At 46.0% G+C, this 23,900-nt stretch overlaps 1 protein-coding gene across 1 annotated transcript; it reads right to left on the bottom strand.

Annotated features, from left to right (window-relative positions):
• Window positions 1-564: 564 nt before the first annotated feature.
• NMT1 (N-myristoyltransferase 1) lies at window positions 565-23,251 on the bottom strand. The gene is made up of 12 exons (XM_035137246.2): window positions 23,126-23,251; window positions 15,425-15,533; window positions 14,909-15,050; window positions 14,334-14,452; window positions 12,433-12,524; window positions 10,885-11,001; window positions 10,121-10,291; window positions 8,870-8,978; window positions 5,761-5,931; window positions 3,860-4,027; window positions 3,465-3,602; window positions 565-2,538 (listed from the first exon to the last, which is right to left on the bottom strand). The coding sequence occupies exons 1-12, from the start codon at window positions 23,233-23,235 to the stop codon at window positions 2,518-2,520; spliced, it is 1,467 nt and encodes a 488-aa protein (XP_034993137.1). The 5' UTR covers window positions 23,236-23,251; the 3' UTR covers window positions 565-2,517.
• Window positions 23,252-23,900: the final 649 nt, after the last annotated feature.

Raw genomic sequence — 23,900 nt, 5'->3', positions numbered from 1 at the left:
TCACAGAAACGGATGCTCCACCATACAAAGTAGCTAGAGGTGAGGAATATCTGTTGCAGTCCGGCCTTCTCCCCTATGCATGCTAGTTTTCTATATGGAGATTCAGTCTGACAGGATAGGGGCTAGATTAGGGGAGGCGAACCGGTGGTGTCTCCAGTTCGTGTTGGACGCCCAACCTGCATCCGCCCCTGGCAGCATGTTAAGTGGTTAGGGATGGTGGGAGTTGTAGTCAACATCTAGAAGGCCACAGATTCCCCATGCCAAGGATGTAGACACAGGTTTCCCCAGCCTTAACTACAGGTTTCATTGTTAACATTTAAAACCCTAAACAACACAGAACCAGGATAGCTAGCAGTGCATCTCCTTCAATGAAACCCAAACTGACCTGCAAGATATTCCAAGGAGAACCCTTGCTGGCAATGGGGAAGCAGGCCATCGTCTGTAATGCCCTCCCTCTGGAAATCTGTGAGGCGGGGACCATGACGACTTCTAAATGCCTCTTAGAAACTCAAGTTTTCCTAAGCCTGTCCAAACTCTTGACCCTTTCCCCTTGTGTACACTGCTTATTTTTATTTGGGATACAGTTGCATTTTTTAGCCAGTTCTTAGCAAATTTCCTTGAATTATGTTGTATTTTTTAAATGTGAATTCCTTATAAAGTTTTATATTAAATGGTCTATTTTTTAAAAAGCAACATAAAAGCCACTGACTTGGCTACGATAAGAGGTACACCCTTCCTAGGATCTCAGCTCAGACCTTGAAGAAGAGTGGCCGTCTCCCACTACAAACGCCACTGATGGGTTTTCACAGATCCAAGTGACACCTCTTTAATTCATGGGAGGCCAATTCCTCCCTCCTGCTCTTCTTCTTCACGGCCCCAGATTCTTTTCAGCCATCCTTGTTTCCCAGCAGATGACTTCCAACGCCTTGCAGATATGGAGAAGACCTTTCAAAAAGCCCATTTCCCTGATGGTGTTTCCCTCCGTAGCAAAATTTGGGAGAGCCCCCTGTGAGACAAGGGCCATCCATCTTGTTCACTGCACAGATAGCAAATCTCTTTATTTCGGAAGACTGACAGCAAGGGTGGGTGCAGAAAGACGTACCGTATCTCCTTAGTGTTGGGTCACATTTTCACTGGGAAACTGGAAAAACCTCTTCCTTGAAAGAGGTCACTGAGTAGAAGCCCTCGACTGAAGGCCTGATCTTCCCAACTTCAGGAAGTAAAATAACCCTGCTGTAACAGATACACCAGCAACATAATATGGTCTGTCTCCCGTTGCAAGTATTCATTGGCAAAGTTACAGATAGCCATTCCCCTGGTAGCTTGAATGAAATTCTCATGGGTTTATGCGGACAGGCAACAGGCACAACTGCCAGGAAAGTTTCTCGTAATATCAGCAAATTCTCACAGAAGGGAGCACAAAAATGTTCTTTTCAGGGCTGGGCAGTACAAGCGGACTGTTAGTTGATTTAAGCAGGAGGGAGACGTTGCAGCTCAAGAAAGGTCGAAAAACAGGCAGTGTGTTCAATTCTGTTGTAGGAAAACACAGATGGGGTGGAGCTGTAGTTCCAAGACATCGCAAGCCCCAAATGACTCCCATCTCTTGGAGGGGGGAAATGAAGAACTGCTCCCATAAAGCAAGGCTTGGCCAACATGGATTTTAAGAGCCAAAAGGCACAGGCTGTTAACAGTTTGGAGATTCGAGTGTTGCAGCGACAAACCTCAGCGCAAGTCCAGGACGGGAGGGATGAGAAAGCTACATACATCATCCCACAAGAGTTCAGTTCTGCGACAGCCCTGTAGTCACTAAATTAGCCCTTTATTTCTTTCCAAAAGAAAAGCTGAATAGGAGTATTAAGCACGTTAGCCCTTTGCTGCATGCACATGGCAGAAAATTGGCTTTAAAAAAACAAACAAACCCAACATCATTAACTAGCACCAGCCTAGGGCAACCACACCAGAGAAAACTCACACTGAAGCTCAATTGTGCTTTGGATGTCACTGAGAAACACTGGATATAGCTGAGTGTTAGGATGCACCACACAACACTGATTTTGCTGGTGATGAGTGGGACAATCTGGGCCATTTTCAAGGCTATTTCTACAACAGAAAGCTAAGCAACCCCGTGGTTCCAGTCCCAGTTCCGCTGAACAGCAAACATGGTTAAAGTATAGAATATATAATATTTTTTATTATTATTATTCACCCGTTAACTCCAATATATGCCAATTGTGAGCTAGTTTCTCAGCAGTTACATTCCCTTGATCGTGGTTGTACGGGGTGGGGAGGGGTGGGAAGAGGAGGCCAAGTGCTGATGCTAACATGTCGGCGCACTCCGTGGCGCATGGTACAATCATCAGAAGTGTCAGTGGACGGTCTGCATGGCCAGTGTAGGGGGGGGCGCCAGCTCCTCCGCAGGAGGGTCGCACTTCCATAGACATCTGAACGGCAACGGCCAGCAGTTCCACTCTAGCCCGTCTTCAGCGGCTTTGCCAGCACTTCTCCAGAGATTACTGGTTACTGCAGCACCAGGCCAACCTATGGAAATAACCGGTATAAAGGGGAAGGGCTTAGGAAAGGTTTTCCACCAACGAACCATCGGCCATCAATCTAATCCAAACCATAGTTTAGCAGACAGATGGGTTCCTGAACCAAAGATTGTAGCTGCAGCGGTTCTCCCTTGGGTCCCGCTGCTACTTGCGTTATCCAGGGCTAAGTCATGATTTGCTATTATCCAAACTAGGACATGTGGCATGCCCTTTCCACATAAACCCCAAGCGGAAAAAGCAAGAACAACTTGTGTTTTGTCAGGAGCAAGAAAAACCACAAGGCCAGGTTCGGCCACGTTGCTAAGGTCAACCATGGCTTAGCCCTGGGTAGCCAGGATAAAAAGAGGAGCACTGCAGCTGTGATATTCGGTCTGGTTGTTCACGCCAAGTCCTTAGCATTACATGCAACCCTGGTCATTCAATGCTTCATGACTCAACTTTGCAAGATGTGGAGTTGCCCTTCTTTCAGGTCATTGGCCTAGTCAGAGACAGGCATTCCCAAGACACTCTATAGCAGAGAAGTCCAACAGGATCGACTAGTAGATCCCCGGGAACTTCTGGTCGACCACTGGACTGGCTCCTTTTCTTTATCTTTGGTCTAAAAGCACCCGGCCTGGCCCCCTTTCCCCGGCCTCCATTTGCGCATGATCGCTGGAACGGAAGACAGAGTTTCCGCTGATAGGCAGATTGTTTCCTTTGCCATTTTTAGGTGAGTGTTTCGCCCCATTCCCCTTAACTAGAAATTGTTCCTTTTCTCTCCAACAGCTTTGACCTGAACCCCTAAAAAACAGGACTCTCCTTCCTAAAAAAGGTCATCAAATATGACCTGAACTCCCCCAAAAAGGGGTAATCACTGCCTGTTCCCCCCCCCCCTGTGAGTAGATCGCAGTCTGCTCTATAGCAATGGTCACCTACCTTCTCTGGCCCCATGCTGGGGCATTTCCAATTGTAGAGATAATACTGCAGATTTCCATCTCCAATCCCGAATTTCAGCTTCTCCAGGAAGGTCTTGTTCTCCATGAGATCCAGTGCATTGAAAACATCGAAGCCCCTCTGCACAAAGAGGTATGGCAAGGAGAGACATTAGACTTATTTGCATGCTTTGTCATTCCTTAGCATCCAGAAAAAATAGGCCAGTTTTTCCCCCTCAAGTGCCATGAGAGTGAGAACGTTGCTTTAAAAAACCCCGCAACTCAGATATTCAGGACTATCAATTCTGTACTGCTCCCCGGGTCTCCTTAATATATACGGTATACTGGGCTCTGATAAACAAGATTGAGGAAATAACCTAAAGAGAGAGCGCAGCTTACCATCTTGGCCAATATAAGGGCATCATTCATGAGGTCGAGAAGTGGTGTCTTGGTGTGGACATTGTAGAATGAATAGGCTGCCTTCAAGCTCTTGTGGGTTGGGTGATTCATAATAGTGGAGGGCAGGGTGTAGAAACTCAGGAAGTCGGTCACCTCCCCATCAGTGTTCTGAAGAAAATAGTGAGATACATTTTAGAATTAAGTCCCCCAGACTCTGGGAACGTTCAGTCAGTCTTCAGTTGCGGGGGAAGCAAGTTGTCTTCATCTGCCATTGGGCCTGCCCTCTCCAACTTAGCAGGGCGAGAAGATCTGATTCCTCCCTTCTCTCCAATTACAGTATTATTCTGGTTTAGAAAAGAAACAAGATGGATTGGGAATTAAGATGGCAATGACTCTTAATGGACAGAACTTCGGACTGTAGGTGGGGGAAAGCCATGCAGAAACCTAGCACAGCAAGGAATGGACTGAACTAGAACCTCTCCACTAATGTGGGAATACTTGTTACAGGTAGGTAGCCGTGTTGGTCTGAGTCGAAGCAAAATAAAAAAATTCCTTCAGTAGCACCTTAAAGACCAACTAAGTTTATATTTTGGTATGAGCTTTCGTGTGCATGCACACTTCTTCAGATACCAAATCTTGTGGGAATACTTGTTGCTTTTGAATTTACAGCAGCGGTCCCAAACCGGTGGCCCATAAGCTTCATTCAGGGGGCCTGCAACATGCCTGTGGATTTGTGGCTGAAGACACCGCATGAAATACTGGTGCTGGTTTTAATTGTATTTTTATTGCTTCTTTTGTTTCTTATATTGCAATTTGAATTCTGTGGAGTTCAAACTGTAATACAGGCACACCCCCACCCCCATTTACACAGGCATTGCACATTTAAGTGAAATTGCGAATATTTGAAACACCATTGAAAAAGCCTGCAAACACCATGTTCGGCCCCTGCCCTGCCTCTTCTCGTGACATTTTTGGGTCACTTCTAGGTTTGGGAAATACATGTGTGTGCAGTCTCACACAAACTGAACATGCGTAAATTGGGGGGGGGGGGTTGCCTATACTGTACAATAAAATACATAAGACAAAAATGAAGCAATAAAAATTCAATTAAAAATCACGCAGCATCTAGCACATTGCAATTGCTGCAACAGGAAGAAAAATCATTAACTGCCCCTCAGCAATTTTCAAGTGGTCTATGGGAAAATAAGTTTGGGAGCCAGTGATTTACAAGGATATTCTTCTATGTGGGGGAGCATTAAAATTGGCATCCCCTCCCACCAGGAGTCTACAAGAGCAAAATCCATTCTAACACCTTATTCAGCTTGAATGCATGAAAAAGCTGTTAAATTTGACTGTAAGTACAGCAATACCCTTCATATATTCACTTCACACAGATGTTCAGGGCTGTTTTTTATCCCAAAGGAGTATGGCTTTTTTTACTATACTTCATGTACAGAATCCATTCTGGAAATCCGTTCGACTTCCAAAACATTCGGGAACCAAGGCGCAGCTTCCGATTGGCTGCAGAAAGCTCCTGCAGCCAACTGGAAGCTGCGACACGACGTTTGGGTTCCAAAGAACATTCACAAACCGGAACAATCACTTCGGGGTTTGCGATGTTTGGGAGCCAAATCATTTGACTGGCAAGGCGTTCAACTTCCAAGATATGACTATATTTAAGGATCTTGGTTCTGTCTGTGGGGTAAGGTCATAAGATGCGACACCAGATTTTTTATTATTACTGTGCATCCAGTTATCTAAATCTGCCCACATACATGCAATTTGTCCTACTTCATATTCAGCAGGACAGGGGAGACAAGACACTACAGAACTCCCAAACCCCTTCTCCCTGCCCTCTGGTCATTGGGCTGTGAAGTGACAGGGAAGAAAGCGCTCCTCACCTCAACTACAAATGTGTCTATGATGTTGGGCTGGGGTAGAAACCAGTGCTCCACCTCCTCCTCATTCATGACAGGGGTCAAGTTGAACAGCTTCAGATACCCAGCCAGAAGTTTGTGCACAGCAGGGATGTCTCTCTGCTCCATCGGCCGCAGGCCTGGGGTCTTTGGAGTCTGGAGGAAGAGTCAGAGGAAAAGCGTTTGCTTAGAAAGGCACTTGGGGACCAGAGACCCTGGCTGACAGTGAAGGAAGGGCTTCATAGCTAGACTGGAGGTTTGCAGGCTGTACGCTCAGGACCGCTGGAGGATGGGCTGTGGCTCAGTGACAAGGGTGGTTTTCAACTAAGTTTTACTGCAAGGGCAACCACTGAAATTAATGGATCTAACTTTAGTTGTGCTCATTAATTTCAAGGGGTATACGCTGGTGGAAGCTTAACTGAATACCCACCAAGGTGCCCGGTGCTCAATCTCTACAGAAGGGGCTCCTGCTTGACATCCTGGGAAGTCACTGCCAGTCACCATAGACAAAGTGGGCAATAATAATCTGTTTGGGCAAAAGGCAGCAGCATACACCCTGAAGGGAGAAAGGTTGAACCCTGATAAACTAGATCACAGGTGACCTTTACTACTACGTCCTTCTCCGACGGTTTCTAAGCAATCTGCTCTAAAAATTGTTCAGGGTTGTTGTTTCGCTCCCCTTCTGCAATGAGGCGCTGCTGGACACCCTCCCTCCAAGTTGACCCCCGCAGAGAAATCTTAGCCAAGACTGCACAGCCTTGTTCTCTGGCTCCTCCTGCTGTGGCAGCTGTGCAATGCAGTGCCTGTGTTGCACAGCTTCTGTTCCAAGCAAACCTATGTGCAGGGTCCCCAAAGGAAGAAGCTACACGGATGAGCCTTCTGCGTGCACATTCCTGTGGCTGGAGATTACGGTCCTGGCCAGTGAAAGCACTTTTGTGTTAGCCCTGGGGTGGCTCAGACAGAAAGGAATATTATATTGGCCTAATTGTATTGCCCAGGCACAGAAGAGAAGTGGCTAGATAAGCGGACAATTCTGGAGGGTGTATGCATGAGATCCAGAGAATTAGGAAGCAGCCACATAAGGCTTTCTTGGGGGACCAAGTGCATTTAAGGGCATTGGGGGGTGGGGGACTCCTCTAGACACACTTACCAGATCAGATTCTGTGCTAGTTTGCTGCCCACTGGCAGGCACTACGGGCACTACGACAACGCAAAATGTGTTGCTAGTGCAGAGTTGCCCAGAGTCACACTAGAACTTCATTTTCTGGAAATCACTGTTGCAATTGTGGTATGATGGGTAATCTCAAAAGATGTGCCTCAGCTATTTAAGGTGGTTCATGTGGCATGGTTGCCACCCAGCAACTGTTACCAAGCAGTGCTCAATCACCTGTGTGCCAGGGCCACTTGCAAATTGGAGGATTTCCCTCTATCCCATCTGTGTTTTGTTTTGTTTTTTTTAAAAAGGGGGGGACCTATAGCAAAAATCAATCAATCAGCACAGCAAACAGCTGTGAACTTGGGAGATGGCCGCTTGCCTAGCAACTCCACACAGCAGTCGCAAACACCAGCACAGAGCTGAACTCAACTTACGAAGACCTGATGCTCTCCCAATTAAAAAAGGTGAACCCTCTTTACGTCCTGACTTCAAGCAAATATGCTCCGACACAAACAAACCCACATTTGATCGACTCTGGAATCAGAATATTTACAGGAAAGGGTCAAAGGATGTCTAAATAACCATCCAAGGGTAGAACCACCCATCCTCTAGCTCCTTACCAGGCGACCTAAATACAATTCACATTATAGTGGGGGCATGAGGATAGAAAGAAGGTGCACATGGAGCTAGTGTCTCAAGCAAACAAGACATATACCCACTCTGCGTCAGTAGCCAATCTAATGCTGGGAAAAATTCCTTAAAAATGTTGGTGGAGGAGGGGGCACATAATCACTGTATCACCCACTATCTTGGCTCTTGACCTGCATTTCCAACACTTCTGGTGGCTGATGCTAGTTTTTCTCCCGAATTAAAAAGAAGGCACGGTTCACCCTTATACTCTACAAAGAAGCCTTTTCAGGGTATAAAAGAGAACTCCCCACACAGCAGAGGTCGCCTCCTCTGTGAATCATGCTTCTGCGGTGTGTGCCTTTAGATTTCGAAGGAAACAAGCCCAGAGCACTGCCTTCTTCGGAGACCAAATAAGCACACTCCTCCCAGGAGAGCCCCTTCTGTGGTCCCTGCGCTGCAAGAGGGACTGAATGCTCCAATCACATTCTGATGCAGGGATGTTGCAGAATTATCCAGCCATGGAAGAGGATGATTAGGAGGCAAGGCCAAGACAACACCTTGTGCAGAGATGCAGCTGGCAATCTTCTCTGCAGATGGATGAGCTGGGCTCAGAGGAGCCTGTAATTATTTATTTGTGGCTTGTGAGCAGTTCTCTCGCAGGACCCCGGTGTGCCCTTGGCAAGGTTTGGGACTGCTGCTCTAGATGCAGAATAATCTCTGGCAATACTGAGGAAGGAGAACAGGGCGGGGGAGAACCTAAGAAAGAAACTAATGCTGAGATTTGATCGGGGTGAGAAGGAAAGCTTTTCTGACCTCAAGGGGTACTGCTCAGGCTTCAGCTCAAAAGGTACTCCTCTTTTAAATGCAATCTGGTTTGGACGAAGAGTGAAGTTCTGAACAGTCGTACCTTGGTTCTCAAACGCCTTGGTACTTGTACGTTTTGGCTCCCGAACGCCGCAAACCCGGAAGTGTTCCGGTTTGCGAACATTTTTCGGAAGCCGAACGTCCGATGTGGCTTCCGCTTGACTGCAGGAAGCTCCTGCAGCCGATCGGAAGCCGGGCATTGGTTTTCGAACCGTTTCGGGAGTCGAATGGACTCCTGGAATGGATTAAGTTTAAGAACCAAGGTACGACTGTACATGGAACTTGTGAGGCGTGGGGAAATAGCACAGAAAGGTCAGGGTCCCCGCATGCTCTAGGGCTCCTTGCCTCGCTCGCGTGAGGAAAAGTGTGGCAAATATACAATCTCGGCTTGAAAGATTCTTACACAAAGGCCCCACTGAGGTTACTGCCCTGCCCATCACAGACCTCCGGAAGCCGATAGAGCTTCATGGTGCGTTGCATAGTCATGTTCCTGCTCAGGTGGGAAAACTTTACTTCAATCAGCTTGCGTGGATTCAGGGACCGGTGCCAGTACCTGCCGGAAAGAAGAGCCATCCTGGTTATACATCCCACTCGGATCCCATTCTTCCTCCATGGAAGCCTTAGTAACTTGAGGCCTAACTCAATATCACCTAAAAGTGGGAGCTACGTTTTACTCCTAGGCCCAGAAAGGTACATACACACACTGATCAATCAATCAATCATCTTGCCAGAATGGCAGAAATTCTTCTTGCAAGAAAGCCCAATTAATATTTATTTCCCAGCATCCCTCTTCCCCATGTTATCCAGTCAGTCAGGGGTTAGAGATGGAGCCCTGCTCTCTGGGCAGTGGTGATACTTCTAGGATCTCCCTTGCCTGTCACAGCTGCAGCACGAGTATCATGGAAAGAGGAGACTCGAAGCTGCATTTGACAGGCTTGGCAAAAGACAGGATGCTATATTAGAGAGCTGACATCAGGGCAGGAACTGTGGAATTCAGAAGAAGCCACCTTTGGGGAGACAAAAGTAAATCTGAGGTGCCCTCAGTGGCCCGGAGTACCTTCCATCAGCTTCGGCTGGTGGCCCAGGTACGCCCCTATCTGGACAGGGATAGCCTAACTACTGTTGTCTATGCTCTGGTAACCTCAAGGTCAGATTACTGCAATGCGTTATACATAGGGCTGCCTCTGAAGACAGTTCGGAAACTTAAGCTGGTGCAGAATTCAGTAGCCAGGTTGCTCACCGGAGCAAGACGGTTTGAGAGTATTACACCAATCCTGATCTGACTGCACTGGCTACCAATTAGTTTCCGGGCCCAATTCAAAGTGCTGGTTTTGACCTAGAAAGCCTTAAACGACTCAGGACCACAATACCTCAAGGACCACCTCTTGCCATATGAACTACCCAGACCCTGAGATCATCTTCTGAGCCCCTCCTTCGTATGCCTCCTCCTCAAGAGGTCTGGAGGGTGGCGACACGAGAACGGGCCTTCTCTGCAGTGGCTCCCTGTCTGTGAAATGCTCTCCCCAGGGAAGTTCGCCTGGCGCCTTCACTATACACCTTTAGGCGCCAGGCAAAAACATTCCTTTTTAACCAGGCCTTTGCTTGACCTAATCAACATCCCATACTTTTTTGTGAACCGCCCTGAGGGTATAGGGCAGTATATAAATTCAATAAATGAAATGAAATAACACTCACCTACAGGTACCAACAGGCTTCGGCAGCACCACACCGGCAGTGTAAACAGCCTGGAAAATCCCCTCCAAGTGGACCCGTCGGGTGATCTCCCGGATCAGCACAGGGGCCACCCGTTTGGAACGCAGTTTCTTGTGCACACAGAGGAAGTTTATTTCTACCATCTTCTTTTCCCTTCAAAGGAAGAGGGGGAGGGAAGGACAACAACTCTGAAGAACAGTTTCTCCGTCACATTTTGAAAAGCGATCTGAAGGAGAGCAGGAAAGACTGTCCTGGATTTAGTAAGCCTCATATCCACACTGAAGTCCCTATTGTCTCTTCTCCCATCTCCGAACATGATTTAAAGCTCTCTACGTTACACTGCCCCGAGTTATTCACCACCCCACACACCGTTCCTTTGTGCATACACCAATTTACTGGGCTATTTTCAGGCAATACTGTTCAGTCAATATTCTACCTCACCCACATCCTGTTATTATAAAGGCCTGTAGAGCCGCAGAATATCCCAGCCACTACATAACTTGTAACATGAGAGGTGTTGGGGTTCATGCCTGGTTGACTTGTTCCGTGCGGCTTTTCTGCGGCACAAAATTTAAAAAGCACTCTGCACACGCCCAAAGGTCCTCTGCACATTTGAAAGGTTAAAGAGCCGAGACAGTGAAAAATGGCTCCAGGGCTGAGCTCCAGCTCAAATTAAAACCTTTTCTTAAATCCACAAAGGGCATCCAAAGTCAAGGGGAGAGACAGAAGCGTGTGGCTTGACTTACGTGTCGTATATGTGTATAGCAGCCGGGATAGCACTGATGAAGCCAACCAACTTCTTACTGGAAATGACTCTCACACCACAGTGCCACTGGGGCAGCCAGCCTGGGGGACGCAAAGCCCTGAAAGAAACACAGGGTCTTGTCAAAGACATCTTGATCCAAGAGCCCACATGAGATCACTACTGAAGCGCAGGGTGCTTTGCCAAGAAATAAGCCCGGGGAAAACCTCTTCAAGAGGCCTTGCAGTCCAGGCAGACAATATTGAAATGGCAGATACATTTAGCATGGCAGTATAAAGCAGGTGATGGGGAAAACTGTGGCCCTTGAGATGCTGTGGGACTCCAACTACCATCAGTCCCACCAGCATGGCCAATGGTCAGATATAGCTCGGTCGGAAGATTTATCTCAGGTTGTGGGTTCGAGCCCTATGGTGGGCAAAAGTTTCCTGCATTGGACTAGATGACCCACGCGATCCATTCCAACTCTGCAACTCTATAATTTTATGATGGGTATTAAGAGTCCAGCAACATCTCGAGGGTCACAGGTCTCCTCTACTGTGGTATACAGTTGTACCTTGGTTTTCAAACAGTTCCTGAATGTTTTGGCTCCCAAATGCCGCAAACCCAGAAGTGACTGTTCCAGTTTGCAAACTATTTTTGGAAGCCGAATGTCTGACGGGGCTTCCGATTGGCTGCAGGAGCTTCCTGCAGCCAAACATAAGCCACGCTTTGCTTTTCCAACGTTTTGGAAGTTGAACGGACTTCTGGAACGGATTCCATTCAACTTCGGAGGTACAACTGTAAAGGCAGATCGTCACACAATGAAAAAAGTCAAAGTTTCAGCTGCAAGTTTCAAGGCTTTATGGATAGGCTTGGCGCATATATGCCCGGTAAAATTTCAGAACTGAGGTAGCTGGGGAAGAAGAAAACAAGACTCCCAGTGGCCAGGAGATGGCGGACTGCAGAGAACAAATGACCCAAGCATGCTTAATTTGTATAAATTGCAGAGGCTGCAGAATTGTCTTGGAATGGCGATGTGCCCTTTGGATAGAAAGTCTCTTCATCTATCACTATTTTGACTTGGTGGCTGACTTAACGATTGACTCCACAAGTTCCAGCTTATCCCACACATATGTACCCACATTACATATGTTCCCTGTTTCTAATGTTTCCAACTGAAACTATCAGAACAGAAGCAGGCATAGAATCATAGAGTTGGAAGGGACCCTGAGGCTCATCGTCCAACCCCCTGCAATGCAGGAATACGCAGGTGGCCCATATGGGGATCAAACCCACGACCTTGGCGTTTTCAGAACCACACTCTAGCCACTTGAGCTAGCAGGCGCCCCCTGGCCCTTGGAAAAGGGGGATTTACATATGGGGTAGCAGTGACCCATGTTAGGCAAGTCAAGACCTTGGATCAATATGAAGCCAAGCACTTGGGTCAATATTTTAGTTATTTCAGCATATGGAGGCAGTTTTGATTTTTATGTATTAATTTTTTTACAGATGGAGACCACCGCAGAGAAATTCAGACAGACCCTTAACTCACCACAGGAGGAATTCTGGTGAATAATCAAACCGGAACATGTTGTCATCATCTTCCACGTAGTTCTCATTCAGGAGAGTGTACAGCTCTTTGAGCTGAAGAAACCAAGAGAGAAAAGCATAATCTGCTTAAGGAAGCAAAGCTGCCTCTTAAGAGAGAACAGTGTTATCCGAAAGGACACTTGTGGCAAGAATTATTAAGGGAGCCACTGCAGGAAAAACTACCAGCACACTAAAATAGCTTTAGACATAGACTGGGGAAGACCTGACTTCAACTTCTACTTGTAGTTCATATCCTATCAATCGCCTACCTGTAGAAGAACAACTACCCTGCGAGGAACTGGCACAACAAAAATGGCTATACAATGACTTAAAGCAGTTTAAGAGTTTAATGGCACAGGTGTGTCTTGGCTGCAGTGTACCGGACATTTTTTTAAAAAATGAGACTGGGACAAAAAGGCTGCGTTCACACACAATGCTCAACTGTGATTTAGCAGCTGGGGGGGGTGATCTTTGAAGAGATTTTGTTTTAAGCTGTCTGTGTGACACAACAAGCTGTAACTCGTTGACAGCAAAACCAAACTCCTGGAAAGTTTCACAACAATCCAACTGCAAGACAAGGGTTATGTAATCGGCTTGTTTAACTAACCAGTTTGTTTTCAGCCAGGAATCCAGATTCATATGACAGGAAGTTGCTAACATTCTTGGAAAGCAAAACCCATCTCTGTACAAGTCCTTTCCCTGGCTACATAGCAGCAGGAGAGGGGAGACTGCAAAGCCCAATGCTTTGCTCAGGCTTGCTACAACTCATCCATGTAACACCAAACCATGGTTGAGCAGAACGTACGAGTGTAGTCTTGAGTCTCAAACCAGTAACAGAGGGCCAGTTTTTAAGAGATAAAAATATCAGATTAATGTTACAAAAAACCAAAGTGTTATGAAATTGTGCAGATGTTTTAAATGATATCTGTAATGTTTATATCAATAATGACATTTTTAAAAGGTAAACGAGTCAATAAAAATTGAGTCTTAAAGTGCTGGTATGCTCTACATCAGGCATCGGCAACCTCCGGCCCATGGAGGCCATTTATCCGGCCCACGGGCCGCCGGTGAACTGAGCCACCCACTCGCCAAGTCCCCCCCGCGCTGCGGTAAACTGCCGCAATGCTGCGTGGAGACTCGCCGAGCGGCACTGGAAATTGCGTCTAAGCAGCCGCAGAAGTGATTTCTGGCGCTGCGGACATTTTGGAAATGGGCAGCCAGCACCGGAAATGGCTTCTGCGCAGCCGCAGACATATGCAGAAGCCATTTCCGGTGTTCCGGACATGGGCGGCGCAGCACCGGAAATCGCTTCTGCGCCTGTGCGGCCCATGTCCTCCGGCCCGTGGGCTGAAAATGTTGCCGACGCCTGCTCTACATGATCAGCAGGAAAGGTTTTGGGCCACACAGAAAAACTATGGCACAAACAAGGGCAAAATGAAGAGAAGTGGACAAGGCAGAACAATGCAGAGATGCAGAGAGAGATCCAGTTGACTCAAGGCAGCCAGCCAAGCTTAAAGCTGTGAGATTAATCCTATGACAAACTTTACTCCCACCAAAAAAAAAAAAAAAACCCCCACAAAAACCTAGCTGGTTTTCAGGAAGAATCTCTGGGTGAAGGGAGAGAAAAAGAAGAACAGCGGCATGGTCAAAATTAAGATGCCAGAAGAACAGCCAAACACAGAGGGGACAGGGAAATAAGAGAAATATGGATCATGTAGCGAAGCTGTGGAAAGCCTTAAAATGCAAGTGGTCAGAATCCTGAGGTGGAACAACTGGACACTATGGTAGCAATGGGGTAGGTTGGTGGAGATGGTTTAGAGGAGAACCTTCTAGGATGGTTAGTTCCGCTGCATCCCTACTCACCACACCTCGATCCCCCAAGTCCAGAGCATCCCACATAAAACCCTGAGGCAAAGTGTAGGGCTCCTGGCGGATGTTGTCCTTGTCTGGTTCAACGGGTCCATGAGTGTTCACTACTTCTCCTGAGAATGGGTGGAGAAAGAGAGAGAGGATTGCTGCCATGCATGACAAATAATTACCAAAGGGACCTTCCTAGCCCTCCACACGTGTTAGCACAGTTTCCTGGGCAACTCCAGCCTCCAGACCCCCAATTCTTCCAGGTCCCATATGCTTCTGTCCAAGAGACCTAGTCAGATCTTGTCCGCAGCACTGCTGCAAGGGCCCACATTCCCCGATTCCCCAACCTACCCGCAATCCCATTTCTGGGACTGAAACATCATACACAGCTTGACCACTAACACGATTTACACACTTTCTTGAGGTTTGGGGAATGCACAAGATGCAGGGGACTGCTGAACCATTGTCCTAATTGGCATAGTAACAGGCTGGAAAGATCTCTCCAACGTTTTGAGACTATTTAAAGCCAGCCAGATGGAAGAAAGAGAGGAAAGGAAAAGAGACACCAGTGATTTATGTACCTAATTTGGGGACTGGCTGTGTGTCCCAGAACTGATAGCTGCGCTTGGTGGCTTCTTCCATTGTCTTGGCAGGTCCTTGTCCTACGGAGAACAGCTCAATGGCCTTTTGAATCTCCTGCATCCTTTCTGCTGGCAAGGTCACCTGCAAATACGCCAAAGGCACAATGAGCCAACTGACCATCATGTCCTATTTTTTCCCCTCCCTGAAAGTTTCAAATTTTGGAGAGCACATTCTCCTGCTGCCCCTTAAAACCATCGAACATTCAAAGCCTACACTGCTCTCCACCCCCACCATTCCACATCTACCCGCACTGAAAACAGAACAAATGTAAATGCAACAATGTAGGTCAACCAGTCCCCATAGAACTTCCCCTGCATGGATCCCCAGCCTTTCCTAATTTAACTTTATGAGTACCCAAAAAAGAACACAGTATAGGGAACGGGAGGCTCAGGGAGTGGAAGAGAACGTGCAGATGGTTCAACATGACCTGTTGCAAAGTATTTTTTACATTTTACCTTTACTGTCTGATCTTGGGCCGAATCAACTTGATCCCCCTTTTCCTTCTTCCGTTTCTGTTTCTTTTTCTTCTTTTTACCGCCACTGTCATCAGCTGGGCTTAAGCCACTGAGGAAGAAATGAAACATGACTGATGGGACTTTACAGATCAACTGCTAAGAGCAGGGCTTCAAGGGAGCTGGGCCCAGGTGCCAAGGTCACGGTTTGCTTCTGCATGGTGTCTTTTGACCAATATACCTTGGGGGAACTCACTCTTTCAAGCTTAGCTCCTGAGTGGACGTACGGGAAGAAAGAAACCACTGCTCTGACTCCTATCTTGCAAGGCTAGAACCACAAATTATACAGACTAAATTGCATGGAATAAATGTGTGTGCTTCACACAATCTGTAGCTTCTTGTGGTGTGGGGGAAGGAGGGTATTTCTGTGTTCCAGTTTTGCAAGGAATTGGGAAAGAAGGGTTGGCTGCAGTATGTGATGCAAATCATTTGCTCCGAGGCTACAAGGTCTTCTGCAACTTTGCCTCGGCACAATTTTTCCACCTTAACGAGACTTTATTGAACCACTTGTGTGAGAAGCCCTGACAATATTGCACCAGCACTGACTAGTTATAACACAGTTATGGACTAGCCACATAGCACAATGTGCACACTCTTAGCTTGTAACTCCTGCCTAATTTAGCACAATGGTGGCTGCTGCAAAGACAAAAGACAATATACCTCAAGCATTCTTTGCAATCCACTTTCTTTGCCTAGGCTGCAAAGTAATCCTCTAGCACGCGATCTGTCGCTCTTCTTAATCACTGTTTTGTTATTGTGGATTAAAATAATATATTGGCCTTGTTTTCCAAAAAAAGGAATGTATAAAAATTAAAATAAGTTCCCTGTACCCACAATGCACCCACTCTCCCAACACCACTAATCTCTTTCCACGGAGGAACATCTGATACGCCACCATGGAACACTGATTCAAAATGTACCTCTACATGAATTTGCATGCCTGCCATGGAAATTCTGTGTGTTGCATATGATTCTGGGGTGTCTTCCAAGGGAGTGCTCTCTGTCAGCACAGGCTGTCAGCAAAATCTACTGAGCCTCACTGCAGCCCTGCACAAGCCAAGTGCACAAACCAGACAGCATTCTCCAATACTAGTGTGCAAGCTGTTTGTTAATGGCTGGCAAACCCAAGCAAGTAGCAAAAGCTGGCTTTAGGTCCAAGATAAGAGCTTCTCCCACAACTTAAAATCCTAGTGGAAGCCACCAAGGAGCTGCTGCAGAACTCGTCTGCTGGAAAAGGATTCTGGGGATGGAGGAATATTTTATGTGGAGACATGCCTCTTGGGCTTTGCTATTGCTCAGTATGAAATCCCCCCCCCCCCATTTGTAGTAGTACATTGCACAACGCACTGACAGACAACCTGTTTTTAGGTAAGTTTAAATTGTTTTGTTCATTGGTATATCCCGCCTTTCTTTCATCGTGGAACCTAAGGCAGCATAAATTTCCTTTTATTAATCATGCATAAGTTGCTAAGGAATTCCAGGATTCTCTAGAACAAAGTCTGAAAGTCATTCTTTGAGTCTAACTTCCTCTAAAACAGGAAAACAGTCAATGACATGATTGAAGCACCCCAGACAGATGTTTGCATGGCTTCAACTACCGTGTTTCTCATATTATAAGACACATCATATTTATTTTTTCCTCAAAAAAACACACTATGGCTTATTTTCAAGGGATGTCTTATTTTTTTCCTCCTCCTCCTGCCGCGGCCGGCATTGCTGCTGCTCCTATCACTATGTCTTATTTTCGGGGTATGGCTTATATTCCTTGAATGCTTAAAAATCCTGCTATGGCTTATTTTATGGGGATGCCTTAAAATATGAGAAACAGGGTATAAAACCATTATGCTACTTCTCTGGGTTGTTTGTTGCCTGATGACTGGCTCTTCAGATTATAAAGTTCTAATGTTAAGCTAAAATCTACATCCTTGCAATATAACACTCACTGCTTCACAACCAAGACTTCTCTGCTCCAGTGTTTCACACTGACTGCTGAGCCATGCAACGTCAAATGTAGATGCCTCTAAGTCCTACTTGGCAAATCTACAGCTAATACTTACAGCAAGTAATCTTTTCAGAAACCAGAGGGATAAGTCTTGACTAGATATTAAGGAATCTCGGCATAGTATGGTCATGCATTGCAGTGGAACTAAATACACTGTAGAGAATTAGACAGCAGCATAAAGCTATTTTAGCACAGACTGATCACATTCTGCACAGTTTTGCACACAATAAAAGTATTACATGCAATTGCCATTCATGTCACAGTTGCCAGAGAATCTCACAAATCTCCTGCACTGCAAATGCTCACACACTCAAAAATGTGATGCTCACTGGTTATTAGTACAGGAGCAATGATCCTACTGAGACAGCAGTGAAAATACTATGTTTCTCAGTGGCAAAAGAAAGTACTCCATGACAAAGTACTTTAAGTGTTCATCTTAACAGGAAAATACATGCTCAACAGATTAATCTAATTTAATAGCTACGTTTCTGAAGGCAGCCCTGTTTAGGGAGGCTTGTAGTCTTTAATAGATTACTGTATTTTATTTTTCTGTTGGAAGCCGCCCAGAGTGGCTGGGGAAACCCAGCCAGGTGGGTGGGGAATAAATTATTATTATTATTATTATTATTTCCACCACCTGAATTTTAAGTGGCTCTCATCCTTCATACATACAGGGTCAATTCAGTCTTCAAAACAAACCATGGTTAAGAATTATGAGGCTCATTCACAATGAGCACATGCAGGCTCCTTAGATGATGTTTGGGAGTGGGGGAAAACCTGGACACCTTCCCCCACTGCCCCAAGTGGAATTAAGAGAAAAGAGAGAGAGAGACAGATTCTTCAGCTGCAGTGCTGTATCTTGTGCCCCAGGTCTGGCAAGACAAAGACAACCATATGGCTAGAAAGCTCTTCTCTAAACCTTTAGTGGGGTCCTTCCCAAGCCAACTCACCTCCACCAGACAGTTAACCCACAAGATCTAGGTCGCATTGCGCACCACTAGTTGAGGGCAAAGCAAACCAGGTGCCTCCATCAAGAGCGGGTGGTTCCAGTTTACTGAAAGAAGCAAAACCAAACAAGCAACGCCACACCTGAAACAGAAGGGCAAAGAAGATCCACGCAGCCCCCACTATTGGATCACAAGATAGTGAGAGCCATGGAAGCAATGCTTTAAGAGCCTCAAGTGCGTGCCCATGTTGCGATATCACAATCCACATCAGCAACTGAAGTCCTTGGTTCGAATGTGCCCTTTCCGATGCATTAACAAAGACTTAGGCATGCCCCTCGCTTTCCATTCCCCTCTACAAAATTGGAATAATAAAACCTACCTTACAGGAGCTGCTGTAAGGATTTTAAAAAGAAAGTGACTTTAACATCTAAAAAGCACTTTCAACCCGAGTGCCTTTAATACAATTAAAACTAGAAAAAAACTATACACATGCTAAGTATTGTTTTTATCAAAACACTTCCAGAATCTTCCTTAACTCTTACCCTATCATGTAAGGAACAAAAATCGCTTTCCAGGCGCAATTCAAAGTGCTGGTATTGACCTATAAAGCCTTAAACGGCTCAGGACCACAATACCTGAAGGTCCGCCTCTTTTCATATGAACCTACCTGGACCTTAATATCATCTTCCGAGGCCCTCCTTAACGTGCCTCCTCCTCAAGAGGTCCAGAGGGTGGCAACACAAGAACAGGCCTTCTCTGCAGTGGTTCCCTGTCTGTGGAATGCCCTCCCCAGGGAGGTTTGCCTGGCACCTTCATTATACACCTTTAGGCACCAGGGAAAAACATTCCTTTTTAACTAGGTCTTTGGTTGATCTTATTGACATCCAATACCCTTTTAGAATGTGGCTCTTCGGGGAGTTTTTTATTGGGCTATTGTTTTTAATTAGATTTTATATATTATTTTGTTTGTGAACTGCCCTGAGATCTCCGGGTATAGGGTGGTGTATCAATCCAATAAATAATAACTATCTCAAAAACCACACTTCAGCAGTTTCCACAGATTCCCACAGTACACTGAAGGAAGCCATTACTTTGTAGATCTGGATTATGGGTGCTACACCACATCAAAGCAGAACATGGAATATGAACCAAGAGGCAAGCCAAACCAGACTGATTAAGCCAGGATAGCCTCACACGCATATTCCCACTCTGGCAAAAGCTAAATCAGAAAACCAGTTTGGTATCAAAGCAGAGAGTTGAGTTATAATAAGATTTGTAGGATTTCTCCAGCCATGTCTTGTAACATTTGGAAGAATTAACACCTGGAAGGTTTAATAAGCAGAGCTTTAAGTCCTACTGCTCGTGACCACCTAATGCAAGTTCTTCAGATGATCTCTGCGGGACTCTAGTCACCAACCATTCTCAACACAGCTATTGCACTTAAGCCAAAGCCTCAAAGCTACCTTCCCCCAAAGGAGCTTGCCAGCAAGTCCAAGACCACTTTTGGGGTTCCCATTACACCACTTTGGGAGTGTCACAATTTGGTCCCGAGTGTGCCAGTAGCTCCCTCCTACTTTAGGGGAAAATGAAAGGCCTACTTTACAGAGCTATAAAGCTATACAGTGGAACCTCCGGTTGTGAATGGGACCCGTTCTGGAGGTCCTGTCGCATCCCGAGGAATTCGCAACCGGGGGTGCTGCTTCTGTACATGATTTAGCACTTCTGCGCATGCAGGCAGTGTGTAGAGTGCGTGTGCGCATGTGCACACGGTGAAACCTGGAAAAATACTTCTGGATTTGCCGCGTACGTATCCCAAAGGACACATAACGGGAGGTGAATGCAACTAGAGGTATAGTACCACTGTATGTGATTGATAATAGTGACAATGAGGAAATAGTTTTGGCTGGGTCATCTAAAAACAGACACACTTTAAATGACTTATGCTCCATCCACAAACCAGTGACACCTATTGCAGAGATAAAAGAAACCAAAAAACTCAACTTTTCAGGTAAGAAGCCTCTAGAAAGATGAGCCAAGTGATGCAACTATTGCTTCAAAGGCATTTATTCCTCCATCAACCACCTACTTGTGTAACAGGGTTGTTGTACCGCGCGCCCCCCCAAAAAAAGTTCTAAGCAAACTTAGCAACAAAGGAGTGGAAAATATGCGCAAGTCGCTTTATTACCTGTCCAAGCAGGGGAGAAAGAACAAATCATTTAATCTAATCTAATCTAATCTAATCTCTCTCTCTCTATATATATATATATATAAATGTAGAAGGGCCATGTTTGTTATAGTCCACTTTTCTTAAGAGGCTCATTCACAATGAGCACATGCAAGTGCCTTAGATGATGTTTGGGGGTTATTTAGATATAGTAGAGCTGTTTCGAGACATAAGAGTGCAAAACAGCTTTTCCCTATACATAACAAACCTTTTTCCTGAAGAAGTGTGCATGCACACGAAAGCTCATACCAAAATAAAAACTTAGTTGGTCTTTAAGGTGCTACTGAAGGAATTTTTTTATTTTTATTTTTCCTCAAGTTTATCAAAGAAAACTAGAAGTACACAGCAAGACACTGGCTGGTTTGACATTACAGTATGTACTCTTATAACACTCTAACTGATTTTTTCTTGACAATCTGGATCTAACTCAGGCCTATGGTAAATGAAAATAGCCCCCTTAGCTCTTTTGCATTTTGCGGCCAGAAATTGTATAAGTGTATGTGGAAGCTACTAACTTTTTAAGACATCGTCATCATAATCATCATCAGTCTCCTGTAACAGTTCACTGCATTTAAAATGCTTTCCACCCCAGTTTTAGATCAAGCAGTGACCCAGGAAATTTTCTGTCTTTCCCAAAAGCCAACAAGTCAAGTTTGTACTAGGGAGTCTCCTCTGCAGGCACCTCACAGCAGAACCCTATCCACGTCTATTCAGAATAAAGCCCCACTGAGTCCAATGGGGCTTACTCAATGGCAAGAAAATTGCTACTCATGCTAGTAATTCTCAAACCAAGTACTGTAGCACAACGATTTACTGGGAGAGAAGTGTTAGTGGGTCATCAAAAAAATTAAAAATAAACCAACATAATCAGATGTTCCTGTGAGCCCATAGCACCTGTACACAGGGGAGGCTGCCCACTACTGCCTGGCCTTTCCTTTTTTCACCAGGAGTTATACTCAAAACAGTTCTTCCTGAAAGAACACAGGAAGATGGGCTTCCTTGATGCAGGTCATCCTTATTCTTTCTTACACCACCAAAAGAAAACCTTTATTGTCGCAGGTACGGAAGTGTGCATCTTATTTGAATTCAGAAAAGGGTGTGCGCCTCAGCTGTCGTACATTTCCCAAATACTGGTTGAGTCACATTATGCTAAGGTCTAGCAAGCCTCTTGTGTGCAGATGTTCTTGTTCTGAGACTGCTAGTGCAGTTAATGACAACTTGGCCTCTTTGAGCCCTAGTTCTACAGTTCTCTATGCAGGTACGACGATTAAAAATAAGCTTAGCGGCAAGAATGAAGACTTTGAGGAGGAATGGCCATATTCAAAGAAATGCTTGTCCATAACATGCCCCCGTTTTCATTCTTGTTGAACAAAAAAGCCACTGGATTGATAAATCTTGGGAGCAAAACCTGTGATATTGGCCTGAAAGCAACTGAGAAACCATTTAGTGCAGCACCCTGCCATAAAAGCAGCAGGGTGATTTTAAATAAGGGTGATTTATGACAGTAACAAAAAAGAAGATATAAGCAGCTGATCCTAATTAAGTTTCCCGTTGGTACTTCATATAATCCCTAATAATGGTACACATTAATTGGTTAGATTACGCTACTTAAAAAGGCACATTCATAGGCAGAAATGCTTTTTTTTTTTTAAAGTAAGAATGCAGCAGAGGCTTCTCGTTTGGGTTGCAGCTGCCATTTTCACTTTCACTCCCTGACCCACCGCCAACCAGGTCCCTGGCAGTGCCCTGCAACTGGCTTAGCCCTCCAAGACCTGGGCAAGTGTAGTGTATCTGGCTGCCCCCAACAAAGGTTCTTTTAACAGCTTTGTGAGAGGCAGAAATTCAGAAGTTGCATCTCCAGCCAAGGTGTGTATGGAAATGCATCTCTTGTATTTCTGCCCCTCACCCAGCAGTTTAAAGACACAGGAACTTGTGGTGTGCAATAACAGCTTTTCTTGGGGCGGGGGGGAACCAACCTTATGCTTAGAGTTACAGAATAACATGCATTGCTATACAACAAAAGCATGCAATAAAAACCGTCCGTCTCTCCTTCGACCAGGCTACACTTTCCCTCAAGCTCCTGTTTTTCAGCCCACTTTCTTCACATCCACCCCATAACCCCCAAATATCTAGGTCCCGGACCCCTCCCTATGGCGGGTCCCCTTATCCCTCACACGAAACAGGCCCGGCAAACGCTTCGCCTTCGCAGTCACGCCGCTGGTCTGCAACGGGCGAGGAACCAGAGGCTCCCCCTTTCGGACTGGCAGAGCAACCAACCACTCAGGACGCAACCGCCCAGTCGCCTCGGCCAATCAAGCGCCGCAACAAAGGAAAATGGGCAGGGCCGACTTTACTTCCCGCCTCTTCTCCCACCGGACCGCCCTCCCCCCACTCCGCCGGTTGTGTATCAGGGCGGCTCCCCTCATATCAGAGAGTGGAGGCCCGGACCGGACCGGCTCAGAGTCGCTCACCCTCGGTTGCAGTTGTGCTCGTCCTCATTCTCGCAGTCGCTGCAGTGCTGCTGGTCGTTCTCCTCCTCCCCTGACGGCCGCCTCACTGCTGTATCACTGTCGTCCGCCATCTTGGCGAAGGGCAGCCGCGCCGGCTGCCGCGCCTGCGCAAAAGAAACCGAAGACGGGCCGCGATTGGGCGCCCGGCCGCAATGAGCTTTGGGACTTGTAGTCATCTCTTTGCGGGTCAGGGCGGGAACCGGAAGCGCAGCACACGTGAGCCACGGTGGGGGGGGTGGGGGGGAGGAAGCAAATCCTAGTTGCCTACGCTTTGGTTGTCAATGCTGTGCTAGGAGTTGGGAGGTTTCAAGTCTGATAATGATGAATGGCAATGTGGAAATTAAATTAATAATAATCAGTGCTTTTTTCTGGGGGGACGCAGAGCCCTAAACATTTTGTGAATCTTTATACTTTTGTCCATTTACTGTATTTATTTTTCCCAATTTTAACTATAAATTGGTGATTTTCTTGAGTCAAAAAAAGCACTGATAATGTGACATTAACAACAACAACAACAACAACAACAACCCTTTAGTGGGAGAACCCAAATGTAACTGTAGGATGGTGCCTTTATCAAAGCCCTTGCAATGCTGGAATCTCATTTAAGTTGGTTCTGGAGCAGCAGCAAACAAGCTTGCTCCATCTTTCATGTGACAACTGTTCAAATATTTGAAGATGGCTAGCATATCTCCTTTAAATCTTCTCCAAGCTAAACATTCCCAACTCCCTCAACCGT

Source organism: Zootoca vivipara, chromosome 13, assembly GCF_963506605.1.
Source record: "Zootoca vivipara chromosome 13, rZooViv1.1, whole genome shotgun sequence".
Classification (NCBI taxonomy): domain Eukaryota; kingdom Metazoa; phylum Chordata; class Lepidosauria; order Squamata; family Lacertidae; genus Zootoca; species Zootoca vivipara.
The sequence above is the reverse complement of the archived record's forward strand: the minus strand, read 5'-3'. Positions and strand labels throughout refer to the sequence as shown.

Excerpts from the sequence above, each read along its gene's own strand:
- NMT1 (XM_035137246.2), bottom strand. The coding sequence starts at position 23,235 with ATGGCGGACGACAGTGATACAGCAGTGAGGCGGCCGTCAGGGGAGGAG. Across the intron at positions 14,453-14,908 it reads ACAGCCAGTCCCCAAATTAG|GAGAAGTAGTGAACACTCAT; the intron begins GTACATAAATCA and ends ACCCATTCTCAG. Across the intron at positions 3,603-3,859 it reads CCCTTATATTGGCCAAGATG|AGGGGCTTCGATGTTTTCAA; the intron begins GTAAGCTGCGCT and ends CTCTTTGTGCAG.